This window comes from Dendrobates tinctorius, unplaced genomic scaffold, assembly GCF_039654945.1.
Source record: "Dendrobates tinctorius isolate UK_male_01 unplaced genomic scaffold, ASM3965494v1 ptg000250l, whole genome shotgun sequence".
Lineage (NCBI taxonomy): Eukaryota > Metazoa > Chordata > Amphibia > Anura > Dendrobatidae > Dendrobates > Dendrobates tinctorius.
Genome location: NW_027361917.1, coordinates 10211135 through 10225550, shown reverse-complemented (window position 1 = coordinate 10225550; position 14416 = coordinate 10211135). Strand labels below are relative to the sequence as shown.

Below are 14416 nucleotides of genomic sequence, written 5' to 3'. Positions count from 1 at the left end.
CCATCTTTATGGGTGGATGTAGAAGACCATTGAGTGAGGCCGAAGGAGGAAGTGAGAGAAAGAAGTTTAGTGGCAGCTGAGAGGGAAGTGTCAATGGGGATGTTGAAGTCGCCCATGATGATAGTAGGGATGTCCGCGGAAAGGAAATGAAGTAACCAGGTGGTGAAGTGGTCAAAGAAGGTGGTGGCTGGCCCTGGGGGGCGGTAGATGACAGCCAGTTGGAGGTTGGAGGGGGAGTAGATGCGCACAGAGTGCACCTCAAAGGAAGGGAGGGTAACAGAGGGTGGCAGTGGGATTGGGGTGAAGGAGCAGGTATCTGACAGGAGAAATGGAAAGGAGAAGTGCCCATAGCACTGATTAGCGGCTCTGTAGCTATACAGTGTACGCAGAAAGCTGTAGTGTGGGCGGGGTTATACAGGGCTTCTCATTCTGAGCTCTGCTAAATCTGCAGCAGAGAAAACTGATTCTATCACCGCTACTACACCCAATAAACTAAGTGATTCATGGAATCGGGGTTTCTGTCCTTACATTGTGTTGCTGTCGTATTAGATAACAAAAACCTTCAGACAGATTCCCTTTAAGAGTCACCTATGATAACACTTTTTTTAACCCTTTTGTGACAACCACTACAAAGATGAGATAGATGTGCACAGGAGCTTAATGAACGGAGCCTATTTATACGTATATAAATGAACCTTTCTATACACGGAAGGAGCAAACTATATTATATTATTTAACACCAGCATGTAAACCCTTAGTTATTGTGCAGGTGACATCTAAGGGGTTAGGTCCTAGAGTCCCCTCTTAGCCCTGTGGTGTGATCATGGAGAGTTGATGGGTGATGATAGAGCTGGAGGACCGATTGGTGATGGAGGGCCGATGGGTGATGATGGAGGCCCGATGGGTTGTCATGCCTGCAAGGGGCTGCTGAAGCCCTTACACAATATCGAATTTGGTATTGCCACATCTATAAAGGTCTGAGTTTATAAAATATCCTTGTTTATCCTACACGCTACAAAGAAGAAAAACTAAGAGCCAGACTCGATACTTCTTGGTCACCTCGAATTCCCAAAAACTGTAATAAAAAAATGACCAAAAGTAGCTCCTGTATATTGTTTTTTTTGGGTCAGATCTCCTCCCTTAACAAATGGGATATAAAGCGATCAAAAATGGTGCCAGTATAAACTATAGCTTGTCCTGTAAAAAACAAGCCGATGTGTATAATGACCTGTGGGCGACTCTACATTGCAGAGACGTTTTCCATTTCCGGCCATGTCACATATGGGACACGTATGCAGGAAGAAATGCCACTGACGGTGGGGTAAAGGGGGCACCGCTGAGTTATGGGCCGCGGCGATTAGTTTATTGGCTCTTTTAGTATAATTCCTTTATAATGGAATTGAGTCATTTTATTTAGTTTTTCTTTCCTGCGCATTTCCACTGTGGGAAAAAACGCAGAGTTTTACGTTGTCAGCAAAGTGAATGAGATTTCTGACATCTCGCATACACGCTGTTATGTTCAAACTAGATTATGGCCCGATGCTATCGCATCGGGAGGATGCGATAGCATCACACCTCTTGCCATGTTAACCCTCAACACACACTCCTCTCACCTTTCACCATCTCCACTCACTCTTTCACTCCACATACGACCCCTTCTCTCACTCAGTCTCTCATACTCATACTATCCGTACCTAGTGGTTCTTCTATTAAGGATACCACGGATCGTCTCATAGAGAACTTTGCTCGCTCAGTGTTTTGAGGCATCGGGATCAGCACTCTCCCTCGTTTGCAGCAACGTGGGTAGCCAAGGCCATGATTTCTTGGTCAGAATCGTTGAATAGAGCCTTGCAAGACATAGACCTACCAGCTGAAGTATCAGAAGTCGTAAATCAAATAGCCATGGCGGGGGACTACTTGATCAATGCATCTTTAGATGCGGCCAACTGCGCGGCACTTGCGGCCGAAAATGCAATCTCCATTAGGAGAGCTCTATGGTTTAGGGCATGGCGGGCCGATTCGGCCTCAAAGATGTGATGTGGCCATCTGTTTGGAGAGAGGTTAGATCAGCTCATCTCCGACTCCACAGGAGGCAAGAGCGTTGTTTCTTCAACAAAAGGTCAAACCGCCTTTTCGTCACCAGTTTCAGGCGCGTTTTTCGGGCCTTTCGCAACCCCGGGCGGACGACAGCGGCTAATTCTGCCACGTCAGGGCGCCCCAACCAGAATAGGGATCGACAGGTCTCATATAGAGCCAACCCATTGTGCAGAATGCGGGCTAACCAATCCAGATCAAGAGGACCAGGTCCCAAAGATCTGCAGCCAAATGGCTCCGGGCATCTGCCAGGCGACACCAAGGTTGGAGGTCGCCTACTCTGGTTTCACCACGCCTAGCTCAATGTCGCGCTCGACACATGGGTGAGAGAGCTGGTGTCCACAAGGTACAAGATAGAATTTGTCAGGTACCCCCCCAAGACGATTTTTTTTCTTTCCCGTCTTCCCAAGGTGGATACCCGGGCAAAGGCGCTACTAGGAGCCATCAATTCGCTCAGCCACAATAGAGTCATCTTTCCAGTACCGGAAAACGAGAAGACTCAGGGCTTCTTTTCCAACCTGTTTGCAGTCCCCAAAAAGGACGGGTCGGTCAGGCCCGTTTTGGAACTAAAGCTCCTGAACAAATTTATCAGGATCAGACAGTTCCGGAGGGAGTCTCTCCTTCAGTTATGTCAGCGATGGGCAGGAAGAGTACTTGGCCTCTATCAATAGCCAGGACGCCTGTCTGCATATCCTCAGTTTCCCTCCGCATCAAGGTTTCTACGCTTTGCCATCAACGGTCTACATTTTCAATTTGCAGCGCTGCCCTTCGGGCTAGCCACTGCCCGCAGAGTGTTCACAAGGGTCATGGCAGTCCCCATGGTCATCCTGCACTCCCGTCGTATTGCCTTAATTAGACGACCTCTTGGTCAAGAGCCCTTCAAGGCGGGCATTTGAGGAAAGTGTCAGCATTACGCTAGATACTCTTGCCCGTTTAGGGTGGTTGGTCAACGTATAGAAGTCATCCCTTGTCCCAACCCAGAGGATTTCCTTCTTAGGGATGGTCTTCGACACGTCCCGAGGGTTGGTAATTCTCCCTCGCGACAAGGCCCTAGCCCTCCGGCAGGGGGTGCAGGTACTGCGCCAACCAGTCCCTCACACCATCCATTTCCTGCGTGAGGATTCTAGGAAAAATGGTGGCGGCAATGGAAGCGACCCCGTTCGCCCAGTTTCACCTTCGCCCCCTGCAGCATGCCCTCTTGTCATCCTGGGACAAGAACCCGTCCACGCTCGATCACCGATGCCGGTTGTCCTCTCAGGTCAGACAATAACTAGAGTGGTGGACAACCAGTTCCTCCCTTCTTCAGGGGTAACCCTTTCCCCCAGATCAGTGGCTGGTGGTCACAACCGACGCCAGCCTCAGCTGGGGAGCGGTTTTTCGCCACCACACGACCCAGGGACGGTGGTCGCCGCAGGAGGCACGCCTCCCGATCAACTTGTTGCAGATACGGGCAGTCCGGTTTACTCTGCAACGTTTTCATCACCTTCTATCAGGCCGTCCAGTCCGGATCCAGTCGGACAATGCTACGACGGTGGCTTAGATAAATCACCAAGGGGGCACCCGCAGCAGGGCAGCTATGCACGGGGTAGGGCACGTTCTTCACTGGGTTGAGAGGAACCACTCAGTGATATCGGCGGTCCACATCCCGAGTGTAAAACACTGGGCAGCAGACTTCCTCAGCCGACAGGGACTTGCGTCCAGGGAATGGTCATTGCACTCCTAGGTCTTTCAGCAGATTTGCCAACGGTGGGGAACACCGGATGTGTATCTGATGGTTTCCAGGGTGAACTCCAAGGTGTCCGTATTGGTCGCCCGCTCCCGGGACCCGCAGGCAATCGCCGTGGATGCGCTGGTTCTGCCATGGAACCTGATTCGCCTCCAATACCTATTTTCCCTGCTGCCACTACTTCCGAGGGCCTTCAAGAAGATCAAGGCAGAGGGGGTGCCAGCGATTTTGCTGGCCCCAGACTGGCCTCGTCGGGCGTGGTATGCAGATCTAGTGCAGCTGCTCGCTGACGTGTCATGGCGACTATCAGAACGCTCAGATCTACTTTCTAAGGGGCTGATCTTCCCCAAACTTAGGGGCCCTGGGTTTGACTGTTTGGCCATTGAATCTTAAATTCAGACTCAGGCGGGGTTTTGGGCACAAAGTGGTTGCTACAATGGTTAGCGCCCGGAAGCCTACCGCGGCACGAAGTTACCACCACACCTGGAAAGTTTTTCTTTGCATGGTGCCGACGCCGTGGTTATTCTCCACTGAGATTCTCTGTCCCTAACATCTTAGTTTTTCGCCAGTCTGGCACAGACTCGGGCTTGGCCCCCAGTTCTCTCAGGAGACAGTTATCGGCTTTATCCATCCTTTTTCAGCGCAGGATTGCGACCAACCTGCAGGTAAGGACTTTCATCCAGTGGGTCACCCACTTGGTACCTCCCTATAAGGCACCTATGGACGCCTGAGACCTTAACCTGGTCCTAAGTGTTCTGCAGGAAGCTCCATTTGAGCCGCTTCAGGATGTCTCTTTGTCAGACCTTTCTTGGGAGGTGGTGTTCCTGGTAGCTATAACGTCAATCAGGCGGGTCTCTAAGCTGGCAGTGCTAGCTTGTCGAGCCCCATTTCTGATCTTTCACAAGGACAATGTGGTTCTTAGACCAGCTCCTCCTTTTTTTGCCAAAAGTCGTTTCCTCGTTTCACATTAATAAGGATATTGTCTTGCCCTCTTTTTGTCCAGCATCGGTAGACCGTGTGGAAAAGACCTTTCATACTTTGGACCTGGTGAGAGCATTCAGGAGGTACGTGTCATGGACGGCACCCTTTCGTCAGTCAGACGCGCTGTTCGTGCTCCCTGAAGGTCACAGGAAGGGACTTGCTGCCTCAAAATCGACCATAGCCAGATGGATTTGTTTGGCTATTCAGGAGTCCTACCGCATAAGAAGCGCGCCGATTCCAGCAGGGATCAGAGCACACCCTACTCGGGCAGGGGGCGCGCTTCAGCACCAGGCGTCGGCGGAACAGGTTTGCAAGGCAGCAACCTGGTCCAGCCTGCACGAGTTTACTAAACATTACAATATCCATCCTCAGGCTTCAGTGGATGCGAGCCTGGGTAGAAGTATTCTTCAAGCAGCGGTGGCGCACCTTTAGACAGGAGGTGCATGTAGCTTGGATCGGTGAGTCAACTTCCCACCCAGGGACTGCTTTAGGACGTCCCACAGTACCTGTGTCCCCCAATGAGGCGAAGGAGAAACATGGATTTTTGTGATAACTCACCGTAAAATCCTTTTCTCCGAGACGCTCATTGGGGGGGACAGCACCCACCCTGATAGCCAAGTTGGCTTCTGTTTATTTAATATGCTCTCTGCATGAGATTAGGGTGATTATTTTCTAGACAGGTTGTTACCTGCATTAAGGTTGATGTTGTCTAATTATTGTTTGATCTCCTTTGTTTGCACCAAACTGGTTTCCGCCCGCAGTCGGGGCGAGGGTGAATGTGGCGGAGGAGGAGCTAACCTCTTTTTTTTCAATTAGTGTCAGCCTCCAGGCAGCAGTAGCATACACCCACAGTACCTGTGTCCCCCAATGAGCGTCTCGGAGAAAAGTAGTTTACGGTGAGTTATCACAAAAATCCATGTTTTACTCGTGTATTTTTTCCAAACCATTCTTGTCATTAGGGAAAAAACGCTGAACAAATTGACAAGCTGCATATCTGAAAAAAACAAAAACAAGACTTTTATGATTCAAATGCACAAATAAACAATAGGCAGCATCTGCATGAGATATCAGAAGTGTCGTTCCCTTTGCTGGTGCTGAAAAATGCTGTTTTTTTTTTCTGCGGCAAAAAGATTCGGACAAAAACTCAGCGTGTGAACAAGCCCTTTCAGCTTTTTTTTGTAGTGTTTTTTTCACTCATTCAAATAAATCAGAAAAAATTGCATGAAAGAATATTGCAAAAACGCATACAGTTTACACAACAAAATCCACTGCAAATCCTCAATGTGTGCGCACACACACAGACATGCTGATAGGGATTTTAGAGTGTGAGTCCCAATGGGGACAGTGATGAGGTACATGAAGCGATGTGGAATTAATGGCGCTATATAAGCAAAGGATAATAATGTATCATTGCTAAATACTCTATTGTACCAACCATTGTACACTGGATCTGAGTAAGAGGAGAGGAATAAAGGGCAGGATACGGTATATGCCGTGTATACTCACGCACCTCCGTCGCCTGTAATCCTGGGTGCAGCATGTGACAACCTGCGTAGGACAGACTTATAGAAGTAGAGAAATGTGGAAAGACTTCTGACGATGATCCTCCATTGTGTTTGCTGTTGTCTGACACTGATGAGACACTGTCCATTCATCCACATGACATCCTGGGATTACCTTTAATCCTTCCATTATGTCTCCTTGTAGGTTGCTGGAATATGACACATTGACAAAGGAGGTGAAGGTTTTGATGGGAGGATTGCGATTTGCCAATGGCGTGCAGCTTTCTCCAGCGGAAGATTTTGTACTTATTGCAGAAACCACGATGGCGCGTGTGAGGAGGTAGGTGCTGGCAGCGTGGGCGTTCAGTGCGCTCGCCCGTGCATCATCCAGTGCCAATTATTACCAACAAAGAAGCTTTAGGCAGCAGTGAACCTGGAAGAAAATAAAGGCTCACTGTCTTCTACGTCTTGTATGCATGTGGAAAATGAAAGAAGTCTCGTCAAAATGTCTGTTCCGTGATCCCTCTTATTTATGTAGTGAGTGCATTGTTATACTTGCCGATTGCCGTCTTCTCCAGCGCCGCTCCGGTCCATCGTGACAGATTTGCCGGATCTCAGATCGTCTACTTGGAGCAGTGCTGCTTTCCCAGTGTATGTCTGGGACACAGAAAAAGGCTCCAAAAACACTGAGAAAGCGACTTCGGCTCCACGCACAAACTTCTGTGCCAGCCGGGGAGTCGTTTTTGTGTCATGCGAGCAGCAATCGGCAAATATCTTACTACATGTACTCACCTTTATATACTAAATTAGGACGGATTATGGAATAAACACTTTCAGACTTCTTTAAGATGCTCAATGCAGCCTAAAAGGGGACTTTAAAGGGATAATCTGTGCCAGTTTTCTTTTTTCCTCATGGAGCCAAAAACTGACCTGATAGGCAGGTAGTTGCTAAATACCTACCTGTTCTGTCTGTCGTCGGCTCAGAGCGATCACAGACTGCTCCTGCCGGCGATTCTGCTGCTTCATTTCACCTCGCGTCAACAGAGCGGAGTGGGAGTGAAGCAGCTGCTCTGTCGAAGTGATGTCACCGGATGTCACCGGCAGTACAAGTCTCTGACCACTCTGTGCCGGCAGAAACCAGCAGTAGGCAGGTAAAAACTACTTGCCTGTCAGTTCTTGACCCCACGTACTTGCCATACGTTGCCATATTCTCCTGCAGTGTGCCCCCCTGCTGACAGGGAGCTATATATACAGGCTCTCGGTACGCAGCTTCTTGCATTCCTCTCAGTCACCCTTAGTGCTGCCATTGTAACTAGCGGACTCTATCGGTTTCTGCACAGGGATGGAGCTTGATCTGATAAAGGGATCCACTTGTTTGCATTAAGGAACTCTTATTTTTTTTTTTTTCGTGATGGCAACTTGGCTTGACTATTTCTCCTTTGTAAATCTTATGGATGATAATACAGAAAAAGACAATTTAATTCCCGCTAGTTATTCATTAATATCAGAATTGATCCAGTAAGCACTGGGTAGTCTGATGACAGCTCTCGGGGCTGATGGAAGTTGACATTTCCAGTCCGTGTCATAGGATCTTGCCTTATGGTCCTGGATTGGTTGCCTCCTGGGAAGCAGCATCTTGTAGTAACGGCAGGAGGCTTATTTTACTGCGTCTTTGGGCTCATTAAGATGAGCGTATTATATTTTTGTGTGCCGTCCACTGATTGCTATTAGCACAGAAAACTCAATTTGGCCTATTATTTATATTTTAAGCTATTGATGCCACACGGATATAAAAAGTGGAGAAACTGAGATGAGATACTGATGAAAAATCATCTTTTTTTTGGTTGGTGATAGGAAGGGGGTGAATAACAGACAATTTTACATATATTTGTTTGAATCCGGCCTTAAAGCGGGTTGTCCACAACTCTGACAACTCCTTCTCAATTACTATACTATCCCATGTAAAATAAAAACAGCCTGTTCTCGCCTCCGGTACCAGCGCCGTTCCAGCTGGCGCCTGGTCTCCCGTGATCCTGTTACGATTCCTGAGCCCTGCAGCCGTAAAGCAGCGACAGCTCTCACTTCTTCCGGGTGTTAAGTTTTGTCTGAAGGGAGTGAGCGCGAAGCAGACACTGATTGGCTGCAGGGCTCGCGTGTCCATGTGGGAATGGCGCAGTCGTCGTGGGAACGACACTGGCGGTGATGATATATTTTACATTTGGAAATCTAGCAATTGAGTAGGGGCTGTCCAAGTAGTAGATACGTCTTAATCAGCATGTCATTGTTTTTCCTTGTTTTTTTAACTAACGTACCATCTGGTTCTTCTTTCGAGATATTACGTGTCTGGCCTGACAAAAGGCGGAGTAGACGTCTTTGTGGACAACTTGCCTGGATTCCCCGATAATATCCGTCTGAGTAGTTCAGGAGGATACTGGGTGGCCATGTCGGCTGTAAGACTCAACCCTGGATTTTCCATGATGGATTTCTTGGCAGACAAACCATGGATTAAGAAAATAATTTTTAAGGTGTGTGTACATAGAGCGGTACAGCCTCTTCAGTTATTGAATAGATGATATTCCCTACCAGCGATGTCACATTAAACGGAACCATCACTACCAGTAGGCATGACCGTTCGCTCACTATACCTATACCATTGTTCCTGAGCTGGGAAATAAAACTGGTCATCACCCGGTCAGTAGAGGGCTTTTTAGGGTTGTCATTTTCAGGTGATTATATCTTTCATTCTGTATATTACAGAAATTGTCCTCTTTCAGAATAGTATTTGGTAGTTTAGAAAGAAAACAAAAAAAAAACAGATCATTTAAGTTCCCTCTCCAGTGGTCCAGATCCGGCTCGCCACTTCTGCCCCGGTCTCTGTTTGTCTGCAGCGCTGATGACCACTGGATAGCGGCTGCCCTGTCTGTGTGGATGACATGAGCTGCTGAGCTCACTGATTGGCTGTAGTGCCGGTGACATGTCAGTGCTGCAGAGGGTAAATAATACTCAGTCTAATATTATATATATATATATATATATATATATATATATATACACATTATGTGTGTGTGTGTATATATATATATATATATATATATATATATATATACACATTATATATATACAACCTTTTTAAGGAGAATAAGCCGAGCACTTGTATCCTTGCAATTTTATAACTGCACAATATGTATACAAAGACTAGACTGCGTAATGTATCCATTAGGTATGGGAAAAATGGCGACATGGCTGATTTTGATCTGATTTGTGGATTAATGTAGCCAATGTAAGTGACCGGGTCTATGAAAAAAAAAAAAAATAAAACGCACCATCCTTGTGTCCGCCGAGTGCTGTCCGTTTTTCACTGACTAGTTGCGGATAGTGAAAACTGGCACATTGACTATAGAGGGATCCTGTGCATTAAAGAAACTCGTTCATTTTTTTTTTACAAGCGAGGGAAAAATGTGAATTGGGTCTAATGAAGACTATGTAGTGGATACTTTTCCTGTACTTCCCTGCATTGTGTCCAACACCTTTAGTATAAACTTTAGTATATTACGTTCTTAATAAAATAATTTTTCTGCTGTTTTTCAATCTCCAGATCTTCAGCCATGACACAGTGATGAAGTTTGTCCCCAGGTATAGCCTTGTCCTGGAGCTAGGCGAGAAGGGATCTTACAAGAGAAGCTTCCACGATCCTAATGGAGAAGTCGCGCCCTACATAAGCGAAGCCCACGAGCACAATGGATACTTGTACTTGGGATCTTTCCGTTCACCGTTTATCTGTAAACTGAATCTTAAAGATGTTTGAAGTTTCGGTTACATGTGACTGAAGGACGAACCCCTTCCAGAACCTCAGATTCCAGCTGTCGTCATGGCGGCTGCCCCGGACCGTCCTCTGCTCTGGATCGTAGAAGCACACTCTGATTTTGTGACACGTTTTGGACGATGGCAGTGTAACGTTCAGTATTTTGGGTTCTGAACTTGCCTGTGTATTTTTGTTGTTTTATTGGATAATCTGTGATGAACACCTTGGTTGACTGTATAGAGGATGTATCCAGTAAGGCTTCTCCCGGGGCAGGAGCGCATCCCAGTAGTGTATATGTCGGTAGTGGGGTCAGGTAGTTTGTGCTTTTGTCGTCGTGATTGATAGTCGCTGCTGCCAGCATAACCCTGAAATAGGAATATTTTGATTCAGTTTTAGCCTGAGATGGGATGGAGAGAATTTTTTTTCATAGGATCGATTAATTTTTAATGGAATTTTTTTCAGCCCCTAAAGGAACCTGAAAGGTGATTTTTGTTGTTTTTTCCCCAAGGAGGGGGCATATTTCTATATAACTACTGCATTTCCTTATGTGCATGGGTAATTGCATGAATCTGTATGGGTCGTGCACGCAAAAAACTTCTCCTATATTGCATTGCAGTAACTCCTGACGTAACGACGCGTTCACGGACAGTGAGTGGTCTTATATGTCTTCGTTATGTGGGGTAATGGGTACGTGACGGATGGAAACAACCTCACCAAGACTTGGCTGCCCGAATTTTTCAGATTGACAAGCGTAGTAGCATTTATTTTCTGTTCCATAGGTATCGGCAAGTTCCCCGTGTTTTCACCAAACGAAAGGCTGTGCAAAATGAACCACTTGTTTTGCTCCAAGACATTTAAATTACTCAAAATTGCAATTTGGTGTCTCCATCTCCTATGCAGACCTATGTGTCTCCATGGTTACATCTAATCCTGCTGTGCATTACTTCCTTTCCTGCTCCCTCTGCACTTTACAGCCGGTACGTAAGAATGGAATAAAGTCAGACATGACTGCAGTATCGGAAGGCATGTAGCCATGGACATGCATACCTCTGCGTACACAAAATGGTAGGACATTTTTAACCCCGACTATTTGCAAAGTCAATTCATTTTCCATTTGTGATGGGTCAATAAAATTAATTAGATAAATGCATTTATTTTTCAGTCTATGGGGACAAGAACTTGACAAGATGGCACAAACCAGACACGGTCACTTAAGGTTCTTATACCCATATGATAAAAGTGAGCTGAGGCCGCCATTTTTGGCGGGACTGAACGATCAGCTGATGTGTACATGTAGATTTTCATAATCTCTTGGGTAAGGGGGTCCCATACACATTAGACTGTTGTCCGAACCCCTCAATATATTGGCATCTTGTTTTATGGGGACCTTTACTTGGTGTTTCTTGGGGTGCAGGAGCACAAGCAGCAATTTCCTACTGGCTGGTACAGATCTGCCTTGCATCAGTGACATGATGGGGAACAAATGAGGAATTGGTTTCCATCTTCTTGGAAATCCTCTGTTGGGAGCAACTATTTAAGAGCAGCTTGGCCCAACCTTATGTCATATGGTTGCCCAATTACAGTGCCAGCAAAAAAAAAAAATCTCTACAAGTTCAACTAAACCACAAGTGTTTTATTGTGGATATTTCGTTACAATTTGTATTTCGTCATGTCACCCTTCCATCACCCTTACTGGGAAAGAAATCAGTTTTGCTATTACAGTTTTTGATTATCTCCCCAATTCATGATTCAGATTATACATGTAAAGTTTTTGTTTTTTTTGTCGTACAAATGTAAAGTTTTTTTGTTGTTGCCGACACTGTATTTGAATAGGGGCCGTGTCTTACACTTCACTTTTTCACTGCTGCAAGGAAAATATTTAGCAAGTCACAGCAATTATCTGATGGCCAGTGTGTTTTTTTTTTTTTTTTTTTTTTTAATCAAAAGGATCATCTTGTTCAGACAGCCTCTTTTATATTTATAATTGGTTAATCAATTTAATATCATTTCATATCTAAAATACTATGAAGAGTCGACAAAGAATGGAGGCTGATGTGCGCTATCTAAAAACCCAGGCTTCGTGAGTTTCTTCATGTTGGTCCACACTCGGTGTAGCCATGCATTCCTACATAAGACTGTTAATTTACTAGTGCAAAACCTATGACCCTAATAGCCCTGCCATAATCTCTGAACATTTTTGGTGATTAATAGATTTTTTTTTTTTTCCTCATGATCATTCGTGTAAAATAGGCGAAAAGAAATGCTGCAGTCACGTCATCTTCATGGTAAAGATGGGTCTGTACATTTTTCATATAATAAAATGTTCTGTTTTTAAAAAAAAAAAAAAAATCTGTGTTAAAGTTTGGCATTTATTGATCAATTGCTCATAATGCTGGAGTAGTTGCATAAACTTCTCCCAAATATAAAGTTTTGAACACATTGCACATAAGCATTTTTTAAGGGGCTTGTACAGGATTAGAAAAAAGGGTGTTTTTTTTTTTTTTTTGTAGCTGACCTGTCACCAGGTCAGACATGGCCAGTTTTTGCTCTTATTTTATTCCCGTTGCACCCCTGGTAGGCATTTCACTTTTATTATTTTTTTTTTTTTCTTAGAAATCTGCCATATAGTTCCAGAGATCTGGGCCTTTTTATTTAGTGCTAATTTGGATCTTTTTCAAGGGGGTGTGGCTCACGCGAGTCCCCTGGGGGGGGTGTCTTTAGGCACCTCTACATTACTGTGGCCACGCCCCCTTTGTAAAGACCATAAGACTAAATGAAAGCCCCCATATCTCTGGAACTGTATTGCAATTTATAAAAAAATAATAATAATTAGAATACTGAGGAGAGCAGTGGGAATAAAATGGAACCAGGCACTTCTGACCTGGTGACAGGACCGCTATAAAGAACCATCGCCACATTTAGCCATGGATTGTGCTTCTATTTTTCTTACCTCTGCTCCATAGATGTGATACCACAATCTTCCTACAGACAGATGACATGCTATTTCTGGAAGAAAATGGACAATTTTCCAATCCTATACAACCTCTTTTAAATAGTCTCTCATTCTGTTACATATGTTAGTGGACAGCATATAATATTATGTCTATAAGTGACATACTTCTACAAATGGCTTACACTGACCCCATAATGTAGGATTCATTTATGAATTGGTGTGACCGGTACTATCTGATTCCTCGTGGGCGGGGCATAGTCGTGGGCTACATGATAACTTTTTTTTTTTTTTAGTTGCACTGTTTCAATTTTTACTATTGAGCTACTGCTGCAGTCCAGAGGAATAGCGTGAGATACATGCAGTTCGGGGTTCTCCTATGGATGACAGCTGTCAATTTACATTTATCTGGAAAGTTGTGCTATAGAGTAGGTGTATTGACTTTCCATTTGGTATGAATGTTTTTTTCTTTATACTGCCATTTATAGTAGAGAAATAAAGCCAACCAAGATGGTAACATTAAAGGAAAAACAACCTTAGAAAGCCCAGTGTATTCTCTCTAAACGTAATCTCCTCCTGACTATTAGGCTGTGTTCACCCTAAGCGGTAATTCTTCAGCTTTTAATTACTGAACTCTTTCCTACGTTCCACTGCACAAACACTTAATTTTGCAGGGAAACTGCCTTCACCTGTAAGATTGTGCGACTGATCATAATGGTTGTACGCAGTTTTGCTGATTAAAACAATAGTAAGAACGCAGCAGCACAGAACAAAAGGTGCGGCATGACTCCTGCGTGAGAATGCCGTCCAATTGTCTGGGATCATGCAGCTTAATGGATATTGCATATAGAAGTGACGCATCACATACCCATTATGTAGCAACATATACAAAACCTGAAAAGACAGTTTCTATGTTTCTTCCTTCTGGAAATAATGCAACCTTTACCAACAATTTCAAAGTTTCCACTATTTGCAATTTCTTAGGCTTCTCTACAAAAATGGAGATGTGGTCACATTACAAACAGTATTTCTGGTGTGGCCTATTTGTGCAATGCATAGAATTGTGAAAATAATGCGTGTGCTCTGCTTACATTGCAGCCATTGACTTCTTTTTTTCTTTAATATTTTTTTTAAACTGCCACAAGTACAGCTGAGCTGAATCCTACTAATGTAAGGAACAATGTGGTAGAGCCCAACAGAAAGTGAACTAAGACCTTGTGCCCCCCTCATCTATAGGCAGAATTCGTACATCCAGGGGTTCCCATTTTACTTCCATTTGGTATTCCCGCATCAAGCACACTCGTCACACTGTCACATCCAGATTTAAGCACCTTCTCTGAGCGGCAGTATCCTCCTACTTC

The 14416-nt window shown here is 45.0% G+C and overlaps 2 protein-coding genes across 2 annotated transcripts in view; one reads left to right on the top strand and one right to left on the bottom strand.

The window, feature by feature from the left end:
• Window positions 1-12454, top strand: part of APMAP (adipocyte plasma membrane associated protein) — a 50316-nt gene extending 37862 nt beyond the window's left edge. The window contains exons 7-9 of the mRNA XM_073557467.1: window positions 6509-6643; window positions 8636-8828; window positions 9899-12454. Of these exons, the coding sequence (XP_073413568.1) occupies window positions 6509-6643; window positions 8636-8828; window positions 9899-10108 (538 nt within the window). The 3' untranslated portion in view covers window positions 10109-12454. The remainder of the gene's footprint in view (window positions 1-6508; window positions 6644-8635; window positions 8829-9898) is intronic.
• Window positions 1-14416, bottom strand: part of CST7 (cystatin F) — a 148805-nt gene that overhangs the window by 54198 nt on the left and 80191 nt on the right. The window lies entirely within an intron of this gene.